The sequence below is a fragment of the Geospiza fortis genome, unplaced genomic scaffold (genome assembly GCF_000277835.1).
Source record: "Geospiza fortis unplaced genomic scaffold, GeoFor_1.0 scaffold246, whole genome shotgun sequence".
NCBI classification, from domain to species: domain Eukaryota; kingdom Metazoa; phylum Chordata; class Aves; order Passeriformes; family Thraupidae; genus Geospiza; species Geospiza fortis.
Window position 1 is genome coordinate 1,169,129 of NW_005054476.1, and position 15,194 is coordinate 1,184,322.

Below are 15,194 nucleotides of genomic sequence, written 5' to 3' on the forward strand. Positions count from 1 at the left end.
TCAGTACAGCTTGTTAAGGAAATGACAGTGAGATGAAGGACTCCATCTTCTCTGAAAGGCCTGACACAAAAGAAGACATATGTGATCAAATTTCTACTTGGTTTATATCTTTCATGGCAACAGAGCTGTTCTGAAAGATATTTCACTGCTTGAAAAGACAAAGCATATTCTTCTCTTGAGAGATGTGGTTTCAAAAAGGGTCTGTATGCAAACAAGATAGCCTGAGGTACATAACAGTTGAGAAATGTGAAATATGAGGCAAATGAATGAATATATTTCAGCCCACAATGAAGCTTTCCAAAATTAGTAAGCTAAGAAATCTTAAACAGAAACGGCAGATCTAGACTCAGAGGAGTACTACTGGCATCTCTCAGGATCTGTTCTATAGATGCAAGGAAAACACTGCAGTTTACAAATGTAAGTGAGGTGGAGAACAAGGACATCAAGCTGTAGATAAAAGTACTTTTAAATCACTAGATTTACTAGATCATTCTTTTTAAATTAAAGAACTGGGTCATGCTTCTGCTATAATGTAGTGTTTCAGAAAACAGATATTTTATAAGGGAATTCAAGGATTGTAGACAAAAACTGAAACAACCAAATCATGCAAAGCAGTGGTTAGAAGCGTAATCCCTGGTTAAACTACAGCAATATGTAAGAGAATGCACCCTGCATGGTATTTCCCTGAATTAAAACCATTACTAGACACACCTGCTCAGGCATCAACAGTTTAAAAACTATCTTGATAAACTGAAATATTGGCTATTTTTTATCCCCATTACTAGTTTTCATACAAAACAAGGCTTCAGGGTGGAAATATACTTACACAGATTCAGTATCTTTTTCTTTTTTCATTATTCCTGATAAACCGAAAGGCTTCCTTTTCCGTGGTTTTATTCCTACGGAACAAACACTTTTCATTCATAGATCAAAGAGATAAAGGCATATTTAGCAATGTCAAACACAAACACATATGAATCCAATGTTTTAAATGCTGCCACAGGTATGCAGTGGAGATAGGTATGGAGCCAAACTAAGGGAACATTAGTCCAATTTGCTTTAAGTGACATTTTAAAAAAATCAAAATAGGGTTCAACACATTAGTTACAAAATTCTTAAAAAACTGACTTGGATCTCCAAGTTGGGTATAAAGACTTTGTTTTCTTTAATAAACAGTTTTGAGGAAGAGGATTCTGCTCACAGAAACTCAACAAGAGCTGCTGCTCCAGGCGATCCTGAATAGTCATGGATAAGAAACTGAACATTGTCTTCCCCAGCTACAGCAGTTCAACAGCTACCCTGTTGTTATTTCTTTTGCCCTGTGTGCTCCCAGGAGCTGCAAGCTCCTGTCTTTCCTCAAAAGTAGGATCTTGGTCCCATTAAAAATAAGAGTGTTTCCCAGCTTTCCAGCTGATGAGAGTTCATGATTTCTCAGTGCTGTATTCAGCTCCAAGACAGCTTCTCACCGAGCTTGGAATTACACTTTTTCCGCTTTTGTTTCTTCCCTGCCTTTAGCACTGGATACATATAGCTACGGTACTGAAAAAAGTACTTTCATTGCTTTCATATTGCTTTCATTCCCACTTAATGTACTAAAACTAAAATACACTTAAATATTCCCTCAGACTTACTGCCACATCTGCTTCTTCACAATGTTTGCTGAGGCAAAGTAGACTGCCAAACAAAATGACTAAGTGCAAGCATCTGATCCAACTAGTCTACAATTTGGTTTTGATGCATGATACTACTGACAGCATGCTTTTGAGCAGAGTGGTAGAAATAATTTGGTTTCCAAAATTAAACCACTGTTAATTCAAGCACTTTATTATATTTACCTTTACAAAAATATATTACACAGCGCATAAGAAATCTCTCCACTCCTAGAAATTTTCAATAACTCCAAACTTCTCAAATCAGGGTAGCTGTAGAGTCAGTAATATAAACTGAGGAACATAATTTACTCCAAGATTATTTTTAAATGTCTGGGCTTTGTTTTTCCTCTGTGTCTTATGCAGACCAAAATAATGGCAAATGGAGAATGAGACTAATTTCTGAACATGGATCTTCTCTGCTTCAGTTAGAAGAGATTTTAAGTCTCAGCCAAAATCTTGGCAACTTAAAAAAGCTTTTGGATGCTATAACTTATACTGCTGACTCCTCTGTCCCACAAGTAAAGACATAGCTTATGGACAGAAAGCAGTTCTTAACCACTTTAAACAATCCCCTAAGTAAAAAAGGCTGCACCAACAAAGAAAGAATTTGCAACCATAACACTCCATTAGGCTTAGTTTAACTGACACAGTAACAATGGGAAGAGCCCATTGTTTTGACACTTGCAAATTAAGCTATAACACATTCATAACTGAATCAAATCCAAACTCTGCAAAGACCAAGTGTTAGCCGAAGTATACGTGCAAGAAACACTAAAATTATCTGACCTTTATGCATTAGTCTTATAAAGGTTTTAGAGGCCTTGATGCCTAGAAAGGCTGATCTGGAACAGAGACTAGACATAGCTAAATGGACAAAATAGGTATTTATTGAAAGCCTTAAAAGGATACACCCTGGACACTACAAGAGCCTGGTCAGGGCTACACCCAGGATGAATCCAAGATGGATTCCAGTCATGAGTTTTATACTTTTGTAAGTTTTGGTTTAACTGTATATTGGGTTCAATTGTCCAATGACAGCTCCAGGTCATGAAGTCTCATGGCTTGCCCCCTTCTCTTTGCCACTGTTTATGCTTTTTGGGTAATGGTTGTCCTTGATTCTCTACTTGGGAAGGGATTGTTTTGTCTAACTACCCTGTGAAGAGAACCTACTAATACCTAATATGAAGTTTCAGAGTTTGCCACTGTTTATGCTTTTTGGGTAATGGTTGTCCTTGATTCTCTACTTGGGAAGGGATTGTTTTGTCTAACTACCCTGTGAAGAGAACCTACTAATACCTAATATGAAGTTTCAGAGTTTGCCACTGTTTATGCTTTTTGGGTGATGGTTGTCCTTGATTCTCTACTTGGGAAGGGATTGTTTTGTCTAACTACCCTGTGAAGAGAACCTACTAATACCTAATATGAAGTTTCAGAGTTACATACCAGGTAGCAGAGAATCTGAAAAATTTAAAAGCTAAAACCCAAGGCATCAGTCTTATTGGCATTGAAGTTTGTTTCTCAAAAGAAAAACTGCATTTTAGTCTACTGGAGCACTTTAAAGTTATACACACTCACACACTGATGAGTACCCTTTGCTTCACAGTTCAAGTACTACTCCACAGAATTCTCGTGTAAATAACTATGCTACGGCAACTCACCTTCGGCTACACTGGATGTGTTACATTCTTCAAACTCAATAGGGCCTTAAAGAAATGACAATGAAGGTAAACATTAGGTAAAATTTCATCTTTTTTAATGACAACTAATATTTCCTGAAAATATGAGATAATCGAATTAGAAATGTTGGTAGTAAACAAAAGGCACAATTACTCTGCCAATGGCCAAAGATACTAAAAAATCACACACGTAAAGCAGTTTTTTCACTCCTTCATACTGAAAAATTAAAATACTAGTCATCATCTAACTAAAATTCAATTGCCTATATCTAATTGTGTCTTCATTCAAAATTGCATTTATAATATAGCATCAGTGTAAGGTTTTAAATTTACCTTCTTTTAATGAATAAGAACTGTATAAGTAGAAATGAAAAAGGAAAAGCTATAGCCCTAATTTTGAAAGTCACACTTTTTCTAACCCTGCATTGCTAGTTCTAGTGTTTCCTCTCCACAGCCAACTGCCTACACAATTAGAAGTGCCATGTAAAATCTTAAACACAGCAATAAATACTTTTTTTCCAAAAAATCATTAAGACCCAACAGGACCAAACCAAAAGAGAACGCTAGCTAAGTTCTAGATCTAAAGAAATTCCTCACATTATATTTGCCACAAATTAACAGTCTAACAGCAGTCATTTGCCACTAACAACAGTCAGTTGCCATTGCAAATTGATGTCGTAAGCCTTATTTATTCCTATATATTCCTAAAACTAGAATTTATTTAATTCCACTGTGAGACATTTTAGGAAGCATGTGTACAGAAAACAGCATGAGTTTCTGTAGGATCTTGTTCAGGGAATGATAGAATCACACCAGCACTTGTGGAAGTGCAATGACAACAAAGAGCACATGCAGGCAGGCACCTTTTCTTCCAGCCCACATTGGTTTACTTTGGATCTGTATCCACAGAAGAAGAAGTTCAGCCTGCTATCATGGTGCCACAGGGGTTATTACTTACCTTTCTACAAACATTTTGATAGCATGCACACAAGTTTATGTACCAGATATGTTACAGATAAGAGAGAGGGGAAAAAATACTTCTAATGACTTATTTTCTTTTTTAATTATGGCATGCTCAAAGTATTAATTTATATTTACTGTAATTAAGACTGAGTTTGCAAAATTTTCCCAATCAGTAAAAACAAATTTAAATGTCTGTAAACAGCAGGATCAGAATTTTGGACTAGAACCCATCAATATCTCACTTATCATAATGTAATTGTTTGGCCTCCAAATGATGCTCTTGCAAGCAGAATATTAAAAGACAAATCTCAAAAAGCAGTCTTAACAGAACTTTAAATTTCAATTAGCAAATGACTTCAAATGCAAGTCTAATTATTCAATACAGAAAGACAAGATGCAAATTCCTTACAGCTCTCTCAAACTGTTATATGTCATAAATATATGCGCATTTTACACTGGTCTTCCAATACTTTCTTCTTTGCTCTTCACTAAATCTACAGTAACACAAAGTTAGCATGCTCCAAAATGAAGCAAACTTGGGTATCTTGTAAAATAAAAGAACAGAAAAAAAGACCAGGAAAACTGATTTTTAGAATGGTACATGTCTACACCTCCATATTGACTTAATCAACATTTTATTTTACAAAATTAAACTATTGTTCACAGGATATTAAGCAAGACATTCATAAAAATGCCATAAAATGTAGAAGCTGAAGAACTCAACTGTTACTTCTTCAGAACTACACTTCAGACCACATATTTTTCATCACTTTACTAATGATTCAACTGCTTCTATTTCTTGCTTCTATAGATATTTTCATTTTGCTAGGAAAAATTTTTTAAAAGCCAAAACAACGACAAACACTCATCCCTAAAGCAAAAGAAAGGAAGCTGTAAACACTAAGACTTAAATTATTTTCAGAGGAATAAAATACTCAGGCTTTTTCAGAATTCCACCATTTCTTTACCCTTTCTACTAACAGTGATCCCCTCAATTTTAAAACTTTTACACTAATGATTAAAAGAACTGAAGGCTCAAATACAGTTTAATAATATTTCAGATCAGTATCTTAACTTCCACTTCTAAAATAAGCAGAAAGGAAAGATCTTCTTCAACAACACATCCAAGTTAGTCTATTTTTTTCCATTATGCTTGCTTAAAACACTTGTCTTTAAAGGTGAGGTTTTTACACCTAGTAAGAATTTATATTTGAAGGCACATTCTTCCTTACTACAGAAACACACAGATATCATGTGAACCAGTTACAATTAAAAAACCTATTTTGGTAGAAACTTACCTTTCCCACTCAAATTTTTATAGGGCCCCTCTTCCTTCAGAATTTCAGAAATTCATGTCAGTGGCTGTCTCTAATTAGCTCAGTTGGTTAGGGCATGGTGCTATTAACACCAAGGTTGTGGGTTCAATCCCTATATGGGCTATTCACTTAAAGAGTTGGACTTGATGATCCTTGTGGACTCTTCCAAATAAGAATATTCTGTGCATCCAGCTTGCCCTTTTGAATGTAGTGAATTTTTTAACAGTTTTAGATTTTCTCACAAGTTTTGTTCTGTAACTTCAGACCTCCAACAGTTCTGCTTCCTATATGTCTGCCTAAAGAGCACCATATTTTGACTTGGGCATAGTATTTTTAATCAAAGCAACATTTCAGAAATAGACATTTCCTGCCTATTGTGGCACTCTATAGTGTACTAACTTAGAAAACAGGATAGCTGTGAGAAGCTTTCAACAGCCTGCATAACAGCTGGAGTCTCCTTAGGACAGATGCCTTTGAGTCCAAAGAGGTGATAATACTGCTGTCCAGCCAGAACTGTGTGTTGTCACCACATTGTCCTCTGCTAGAACTAGCTACTAGCTGCAGTCTCCTAGTCAGCCAGAAGGCCTTAGACACACATGCTGTTATAAGAGCATAGCATCAATAAGGAATTCAGACAGTTTCTGAAAAAGTTTTCCAGCACTGCTCACTGACTGTGTAGAACATGGAAACAAAAGCAGCTGCACTAGCACAGAAAAAAAAATCCCCCAAACCTCTAAAAAAAAATCCCACTCAGAAAGCTTTCTCCTCTGTGACACCATAATGCATATCTTTCTGATTCCTTAATCAGAAGTTAAGAAGTCAGAAGCTGCTATAGTCAAGAACTACCAGTGGTTTGTCATTAATGGAGATTGCCAGACAGATATAATATACAAATGGAAGTCAAAGCATGCAAACTGATGTCCTGGTATCTCAATAACTTCTGTAACAACTACATTAAGTTTTTAAGGTGGATGCATTACCTCTAGGAGGCAAAAAGTTTTCAGAACAGGCTTGTGCTCAATTATTGTACTGTAGATGAAGGCTTAACACCAACAAGGTGTCAGCTCAAAATGTGGATGATTACAATGGCTAAAATTTTTGATGCAAGTAAACAGATTCACTGTCCATTGCAGCATTAAAAGAAAGAAAAGCAGTTGCTTCACATTTAAGCAGTAGTATTGATGTTGGGGACTGAAGTCGTTCCCTGAAGCAGTCACTAGAGTTCATGCCACATGACAGCCTAAGGCACTGAAAGAACCATCTAAATGGTGCCATACTGCAGTGCAGATGATAATACTGGTAACACTGCTATTTGGCAGTACTGCAATCAAAGCACTAAAATTTCCTTTGTTCTTTTTCTCATAACAAGACAATAATGTGAATTGAGAAAGAAGCCCATTCTCAAGCATTCATATGAACACAAAACCAAATTCTAAAACTATGGCAGTAGTGTAAAAAACAAAAAGACAATTCAAGACTTTTTTCAGAGTAAATAAAAAGTTATAGCTGAAATCTAGTTCAATCCTTGTGAAGGTCTCTGATTTAATATTCTGTTGCAAGGAGAGCACAACTTTCAAAAGTCTACTCTCCCTGCTGCTATATTAATCCATACTTTGCTAACACTGGCTTTAACACCTCAAATACCTCTATATACACTTGCATGTATGTGATATTTAATAGTGTTTTTTTCTATTCTACACAGAATAGAAAAAAATTAGTAAATACAGTGCATAAATGAAGGTTAGCCTTTGTAATAGAAAGAGGCACAAGTATATAGTGGGATTTCCATCACTTAATATATATACCTAGCTATCTGGACACCAATGAGAAATAGTAGTATTCTACAAAGGAAGCAGACATTAAAAATCAGTAAGCTCCTCTGATTGTACATACAAATTCCTAGCAAGCATCACTGCAAGCTGCACGGAGTTTCTGAATGCTCACAGTATTCTACCAGGGGGGACAGAATAAGGACAAGAAGAGAAAGCAAATGGAGTATGGTTTCACAAACACATGGAGGCAGACAGCTGCTAATTGACAAGAGACTAAAGCAAATACACCACGATTGGATCAGTTCTTAGGCTCTTGAAAATAACCCAGCTTTTGTTTGCTGGAAGAGAAAAAATAATTCGTATAAATGTAATTTATACAATAAATAATACAGTGTAATTTAGATTTTAGTTATTTTCATAATTTACTGAATTCATAATTTCATGATTTAAGAAGTGACACTTGCATAAAATAAGCATCAGCGAGTAAGGGTGCATCTCAGGATGCATCTCCTAGACTGTTCGGTAACTACATGAAATGCTTCTCTTGTTACAAGTGGCATGTGAGTATATGAGCTTTCATGCCCCTAAAGGTACAGTATATAGCTAGCAATAAGGAGATAATATTCTTATTGACAGACAAATGAAAAAGATGTAATTGCACTGTACATTATCTAACAGAATCTCCTATGTATTTAGCTCACATCTATGGCAGCAGTACTTTCAGAGTATATTCAAGGCAACTAAACAGAAACTATCTTTATAACCACTATCTTATACCTGCTGCTTGAAAAAAAAAAAGACAAAACCTCTCTCCACAAAATCTTAGATACAGGTTTTCTAGCCTGTCTCTATAACTTTTATATAAAAGCTCTGTGAGGGAGAATATTTTGCTAATGTCAAAACAATAAAATAACTCCTGCTTTCCTCAACTGAGAGGAAAAAAGTATTTTACTGTTTGGATTCTTAAATAAACAAGTCAAATGCAAAAGTCAACCAATATACTAGCAAGGAAAACATAATATTATGTCATACCCTGAAAAAGTGCCCCCAGTAAGTATATCAATGAACTGGAAAATCCCACAGAGCTAAAAAGTTAAACAAATCAAGAAGTCAACAAATCAAATAAGAACTGCCTTACATTTGCATCTCCTTTTGAAAACTGTGTCCTTTCCATCCTAAGGGGAGCATGTATGACAGAAAGAAACATTATACTGGTATTAACTTCACATAAATTCTCAGTAACTAGAAACAATCAGACCCTCAGAACATCCCCCAAAACTGCTTTTCCCCGCAGCCTGAGGATTCACTTTACACACATGCACGCACACACATATCTGTTATTAACATATCTGCTTCAAGCAAAATCTTCTAAAAATACTCCATAAATCTGTACCTGTAGTTACAAATACAGTAACAAACCATATTCTTGTTTTCAACAAAAACAAAAGTTTGTCTCAGAGTGCAAATCATGCATGAAAGGAGAACAATTTTTTTAAACTGCATATGCTTCACATGCTGCTTCAAATGGCAAAGCTTTGCGTGCCTGGCTCAGTGCCAGTTGACAGCTCAGCTGGATATCAATGCACATTCTGACCCCCCTTGCAGCGTGTCACTTCTGAATTGTTTCCGCAGTAGAAAGTTTATTCAACCTCTCTCTCAAATTCAGTGGACCGACCATCATTCTGCTATTTAATCATAGCAGAACAGGTTATTTTTCTGACAGCACTAAAGCCAGACAGCAGTTCCTAATGAACAGCTTGATACAAGTGGAATTTCGACTGTTTTAGCCTCAATTAATTCTGCTGTCAAAACAAATGACTGCTTTTAGTGTTTAGATGTCAAGCTGCATCACAAAGGTCAATTTTGTATGTACACAAACATATAAGCAATCTTTTTCTTGCTATCATCTGATCCTGTGACATGTTTAGCAAAAAAATTCAAATTCAGATGCCAGAAAGCCTAAATACATTCCATCAACATCAGTGTTTCTAGCACTAATTTCCCATTTTTATTGCCTGTCCATACATAAGAAATGATTTTATAAAATTATAAGAATGGTTTTTTCCTAGAAAAGGATCTTTTATTCTACATTAAAAAAAAAAAAGAAGGAAAAAAACAAATAAAAGTGTATCTTTGGAGGAATGCAGAGTAAAGATAAGCAGCTGTTTTCTTTGAGCTAAATTTCATACATGTGATACAGTTATCATGCTAGTACCAAACTGCCACAAGCAAATCTTAATTTATGGATTTGGTCAGCTCTTCTTTGCCAAAAAAGAGCATAAGGGACAAACAAATAAAACTTGCCTGCTAACAGGTCAGTCTGAGGAAAAACACTGAAATAGTACTGGCAAAACCTTATCCTTTAATCTAATTTGATAAATACAGTCCCATCACACCAATCACTGAATTTCTGACTACTCGTTTTTACATCCTCCGAATGATATATCAGCCTAGCTGATATAGAGCCTCTAGAGATGTTGAATGCCTCACCAAATCTTCCTTTAAAAAAACTTTAAAAAAGAAAACTACAGCACAGTAATAGTATTAAATTAAAGAATATGAAAAAAAAAGTGAAAGGTAGAGGTGATACTGGCACCAGAAATAATGACAATTATCAGCAGCAACATGTAGCACTTCCTTGGGAAGAATTTTTTCAGATGAAAAATTTTAACTCTGATTCTGTTATTAGGCTTCAGCCCTGCACTCAGTTCACCAAATCAAAGGTAACATTATCCAGCTCAGGTTTTTCTGGTCCTCTGGCTGCAAACTATGTGAATCCAGCAAGTACTCAAGGGGGACACAATTATATTATTATTATACTCAAGGGACTATTTCTATGTGGCTTACAGACCAAAAACAAAGCAGAAAAGGATCATGATCTGAGTAGCCTTAAAATAATCATTATCAATTAAGATGTTTATCATCAACAGGAAAGACCAGATTTTTTTTTCTCTAAAATAAAAAGGTGGCAAACATCAGTCAAAAGTATTTTTCCCTGTTCTGATAACACAAGAGTTTTCAAAAGAGACAAGAAACATACCAAAAGCAATGATTCAAGGTAGAGATCTGTCTAGGCTGCAACACCTGAGTATGACAACAAACACTGCTATGATCTATGAAAGCAATGATCTACGAAAGTGTGAGGTCTGTTAGCAGCAAAATAATGCCAGCTAATACACCAATCTGCAGAGCATTATAACCCCTTTTCTCATCCTTTTCTACTCCTGCTTTTGCTTCAGCTTCACTCCATATTTTCTCTCTGCATAAACAACAGGATGTGAAATATGGCTGGTTTTAAGTACTCATAAGCTAAGTGGCAGACCAACATACACAATATGTACAAATACATACTCAGCTGTCTGCTGACTCTAAATGAGTAGTAGTTTGGAAGCTTCTTCTTCCTCTAGCAACCTCCTCATTTCTACACTCTCCTTTTCCATCAAATTGTGTAGAAAGTAGCAGTCTTGTGAAAATTGAAGGAGAGGTGTGGAAAAAGTACTAAACAAGAGCATAACTCTAGTCTATAAATGTAAGTATCTGTAACAAAAGGCTCTGCCTGTCTACACGGTACATGCAGATGCACCTGCTGCAGATGACCATGCAAGTATGCAGCGATGAAAGAAATGCACAGATACTTTTACTTTAAGGAAATTCAGCTAAGATTCTGGAATACTAGACACTGTAAATATGTCAAGTTATAGCCCACATATTCAAAGACAGTTTCAAAGAATCACATCTTCTTTAGAAGTCACACATTCTGTAAATGAAGAGAGGTATGGTTCCTAACTGAAGTTCTGAACTTCAGCCCATGAAATCATCGAAAGTTAAGATGTTTAATATGACCCTATAGAGCAAAAATAGGGTAATATATTTTATAGCATCCACAACTTTCAGGCAAAAGGATCTTTTTTCCATTAGAAAGCAAAGAACATTTCCTACCTTAAAAGAAAAACATACCCCAAATAAATAAGTTCAAAACATCAAACCTTTCCTAAATGCTAATTATATATAAAGTTATGTTTTTATGTAAGTAAAGTCCAGGTCTTTTTTACTTTATCAGCATAAAATACATCTCTGTGTTTTTACTGTTTTCAGTTGTTTTAAAGCTATTAAATTTTTCTCGTCATAGTAGAATCCATCATATATCCTACTGCATTTCGTGATGACTATCACCTACTTAAAATATTCCTCCTATTTAAGTTATTGAAATGGCCATTGCTTTGCTCCTGCAATCCCAAAAAACTCTTTTAAATGGCTGCAACTGAATTGTTTGCCTGTAGGAAAAAAAATTTGAGAGCACCCAACAGTACTTTATCTTACTGTGTGCTCCAGACCATTCACAATCTAACTCTTGCCCTATTATGTCTACTGATGTTGTCCAAGATATTTTTATCAATGCTTTGATTCCTTCACTTGCATTCAAATATTTCTTTCAATAAAACTTGCTCCTTTATAACTCTCCAGACCATTAAAAATCAATAAATTGCATTCTAAAACAAGTTTACAACTTAGATATATGTAATTATTAAAAATCTGTGCTGGCAGATCTTCAGACTAGAAGCCCACAGACAATTTGGCAGTTTCTTGAAAGGACCGAATTTTTTAGGCAAAATAAAACAGACATCTAGGACAGCAGTTAAGATACATTTGTTGGTACAGCTTTTTAGCTTGTATCTCCTCCTCGAAATCAGCTCCACAGCATAAGACCCTTAAAGACTTTTCAATCTGCCTCAAGCCCAGCTTCTCGTCAAATCCTCAAAAATATTCATACTTAATTTCTTTAATTAACTTCAGAAATACAGCAGTAGTCTGCCCTCTTTTACAAAGAATACTTCGCTGAATCCCACGGACACTGTCAGTGTTGATAAACTAAGCTCATTCCTCAGTCAGTCTTCTGTGTAGAACTATATGTGGGCACAATCTTTGAGAAATTGTGACATTCCAAGCTATTTGTCCATTTAACCACAAGCGTCAGCAGCACTAAAGTATTCACAGTATTTAAAGAAAATACAGAGAAAATAATTTATAAGAACATAAAATAAATACTTTCTTTGTTACCCTTCCCTGTGGAAAAGAAGCTCAAAGATGTCCTGCAGAGCTGTTCAAAAGTCAGTATTAACCATTTTCAGTGTTTATTTACATCTACTTTGTAACTTGTTTAGTGTCCTAGAACAGTATTTTTATATGTGCTGTAAACGACTATGTTATCAAACGAACCCATGGAAAAAAATAAATGCCACACCCAGCACTGTTTAAAGTCTTTCTTTCAAAACAGAGTTCACTATTTAACCACATAAAATGCTTGTAAGCTCTAATCAAAGCAAACTTCAATATTCAGTGGCCCTTGTTTTGACTCTTGAAGTCTGGGAAAGGATTAACTTGTTTCTAAAAATTTTTAGGAGTAACACATTTATTCTTAACCCTCTTTTTTCCTGCACTGCTTAATTTTGTTCATTTGGTACATTTCTTCATTAGATACAAAACATGCCATTTAACAAAACACTCTAACTTAATAGAAGCATTAACATGGAGTGAGCACAACTGTGCATTAACACTACTAGCACTACTTTTCAGCTGTGGTGCAGCTCACTCTGACACTCTTGTATTTCTTTTGGAAAAAACACATAAGCAGTACTTTTCATGGACATTTAGGACAAAAGCGTTCACAATAGGCAACTACAAAAGGCCTAAACATGTGATAAACTCACACCAAACTTTGCACTAATGCCACCGCTAACAGACAGCCACATAGAACGTTATTCTAATCAAATAAGCAACAATTCAGTTAAGTTCACAGAATCAGAAATCAGTTGAATTAAAGGCTAGGTAAAATTTGGGGGTTAGATGTTTGTATTTATGAAGCTTTAATGCTTCATGATCTCTGCTAACAGGCAGAGCTCCCAAATATGTTCTCTCAGAACAGAAAAGGATCACCAGCACACTAAGAAAGATGACAGGGTATTTTTTTCTAGTATGTGCTACCTTGTGAAAAAGTAGTGATCCTGACATTATAGCAGTCCTAACTCACTAAAAATTGTATCAACTTAGTCTACTTTATACCATTTCCAGAAAGCAATTCAGGAATTTTTCTGTCATTTTGAAATTATGTCTCCACTTGACATGCATGACCTTACTCCATTCCATGACTGGAGTTACTAGGAGCCTTGAGACTATTTCTTCTGCATGGGCAAATAAAGTGAAATAGGTCTTCAACAGCTCCAAAAATCAACAAACCAAACTTTTTAAAAATCAGTATTATAGATTACTGACCAAATTGTCAATTTTTGCATTTGGTGTCAGGAAGAAACAGAATGGGAATATTACATCTGTCCTTTCTGAATCCTGTTATCTGTGGAACCACCATTTAATTAAAAATATTCATGCTATATTTCAGGTATCTAAAATGACAAGAGAAACAAAAGTCAAATACTTTACTATATGTACAAGAGCCAGTGATGGCTGACCAACAGCAACTGTTGGTAATATGCATTGTAAACTACTGCTATCATTTAATCCAAAGAGTAGATTAATTTCAGGAACAAATTTTCAATATTTTTAAAAATGCAAATCTCTTTCAGGCCCTGTAAAAAGCTCAAATTTATTGAACAGATAATGAAAAAAGACAAGAAGTATTTCTATGGGCTCTCAGATTCTGAAACATGGATTAAGGTAGCACAAAACCAATACTTTAAAAAAAATTACTACAGCTGAAAATTACCCAATGCCTCTCTCACTTACACTAAATAACAGCACAGCATATGTAATAATTGTCATCTGCACATCACTGTTTTATTGCAAAGCAAGGGAGCAAACAAGATTATGGCTTTCCATTTTTCAATTCACATTACAGTAAAAGTTTTTATTTCATCTTCAATTTTTTTTAAGAAAAAAGGAAAAAAAGAGAGGAACAAACTACCAGCAACCACTAACAATGACAGCACAACAAATTAACGAAGACAAAGCCTTCTACAATGGGATTACATCACTGGTGGATAAGGGAAGAGATACTGATGTCATCTACCTGGAGTTCTGCAAAGCATTTGACACTGTTTTGCATGATATCTTTGTCTGTAAACTGGAGAGAAACATAACTGACAGATGGACCACTTGGTGAATAAGGAATTGGCTGGATGGTTGCACTCTAAGAGTTGCGATCAAAAACTCCATGTCCAAGTGGAAAGCAGTGACAAGTGGTGTTCCCCAAGGGACAGTATTGGGACTGGTACTGTTTAACATCTCTGTCAGTGATATGGACAGTTGGGAGTGCCTGTAGCAAGTTTGCCAACGACACCAAGCTGTGTGGCATGGTGGACCTACTAGAGAGAAGGAATGCCATCCAGAGAGACCTAGAAGAGGCCCAAAACGTGGGCCTGTGCAAACCTCTGGAAGTTCAAAAAGGCCAGTGGCAGGACTCTGGGTCAGGGCAATCCCAAGCACCAATACAGGCTGGGCAGAGAATGGGCTGAGAGAAGCCTTTTGAAAGAAAGATGTGGCTTTTGTGGACACGCAGCTTACTGTGACCCAGCCAGAGGCACTCACAACCCAGAAAGCCAATTGTATCCTTAGAGCACTGTCGTGGGTTTACAGGAAACAAGTTTTCTGGGAATGGAGTGGCCAGAGGCCAATAGGTGTTCAGATTTTAAATTGACACCAGGCTTGGCCACTGAGGGTGGATGCGCCTCTGAGAACACAGGGGTTAGAAGCAGAGCACTCCCTTGGGCTCTCTCTTTGATTTCCGGCCAGCAAAGAGGCAAGGCCTCCCCTGCCCGGCTTCGAGCTGGGCGGGGGAGGGGAAACCTGTGGCCCGGCAGAGGT

At 36.1% G+C, this 15,194-nt stretch overlaps 1 protein-coding gene across 3 annotated transcripts in view; it reads right to left on the minus strand.

Annotated features, from left to right (window-relative positions):
- Nucleotides 1-15,194, minus strand: part of FCHO2 (FCH and mu domain containing endocytic adaptor 2) — a 74,294-nt gene that overhangs the window by 38,781 nt on the left and 20,319 nt on the right. For all 3 annotated transcript variants that reach the window (XM_031062995.1, XM_031062997.1, XM_031062996.1), the window contains exons 8-9: nucleotides 3,311-3,355; nucleotides 827-899 (exon numbers count right to left, since the gene is read on the minus strand). In XM_031062995.1, coding sequence (XP_030918855.1) covers nucleotides 827-899; nucleotides 3,311-3,355 — 118 coding nt within the window. The remainder of the gene's footprint in view (nucleotides 1-826; nucleotides 900-3,310; nucleotides 3,356-15,194) is intronic.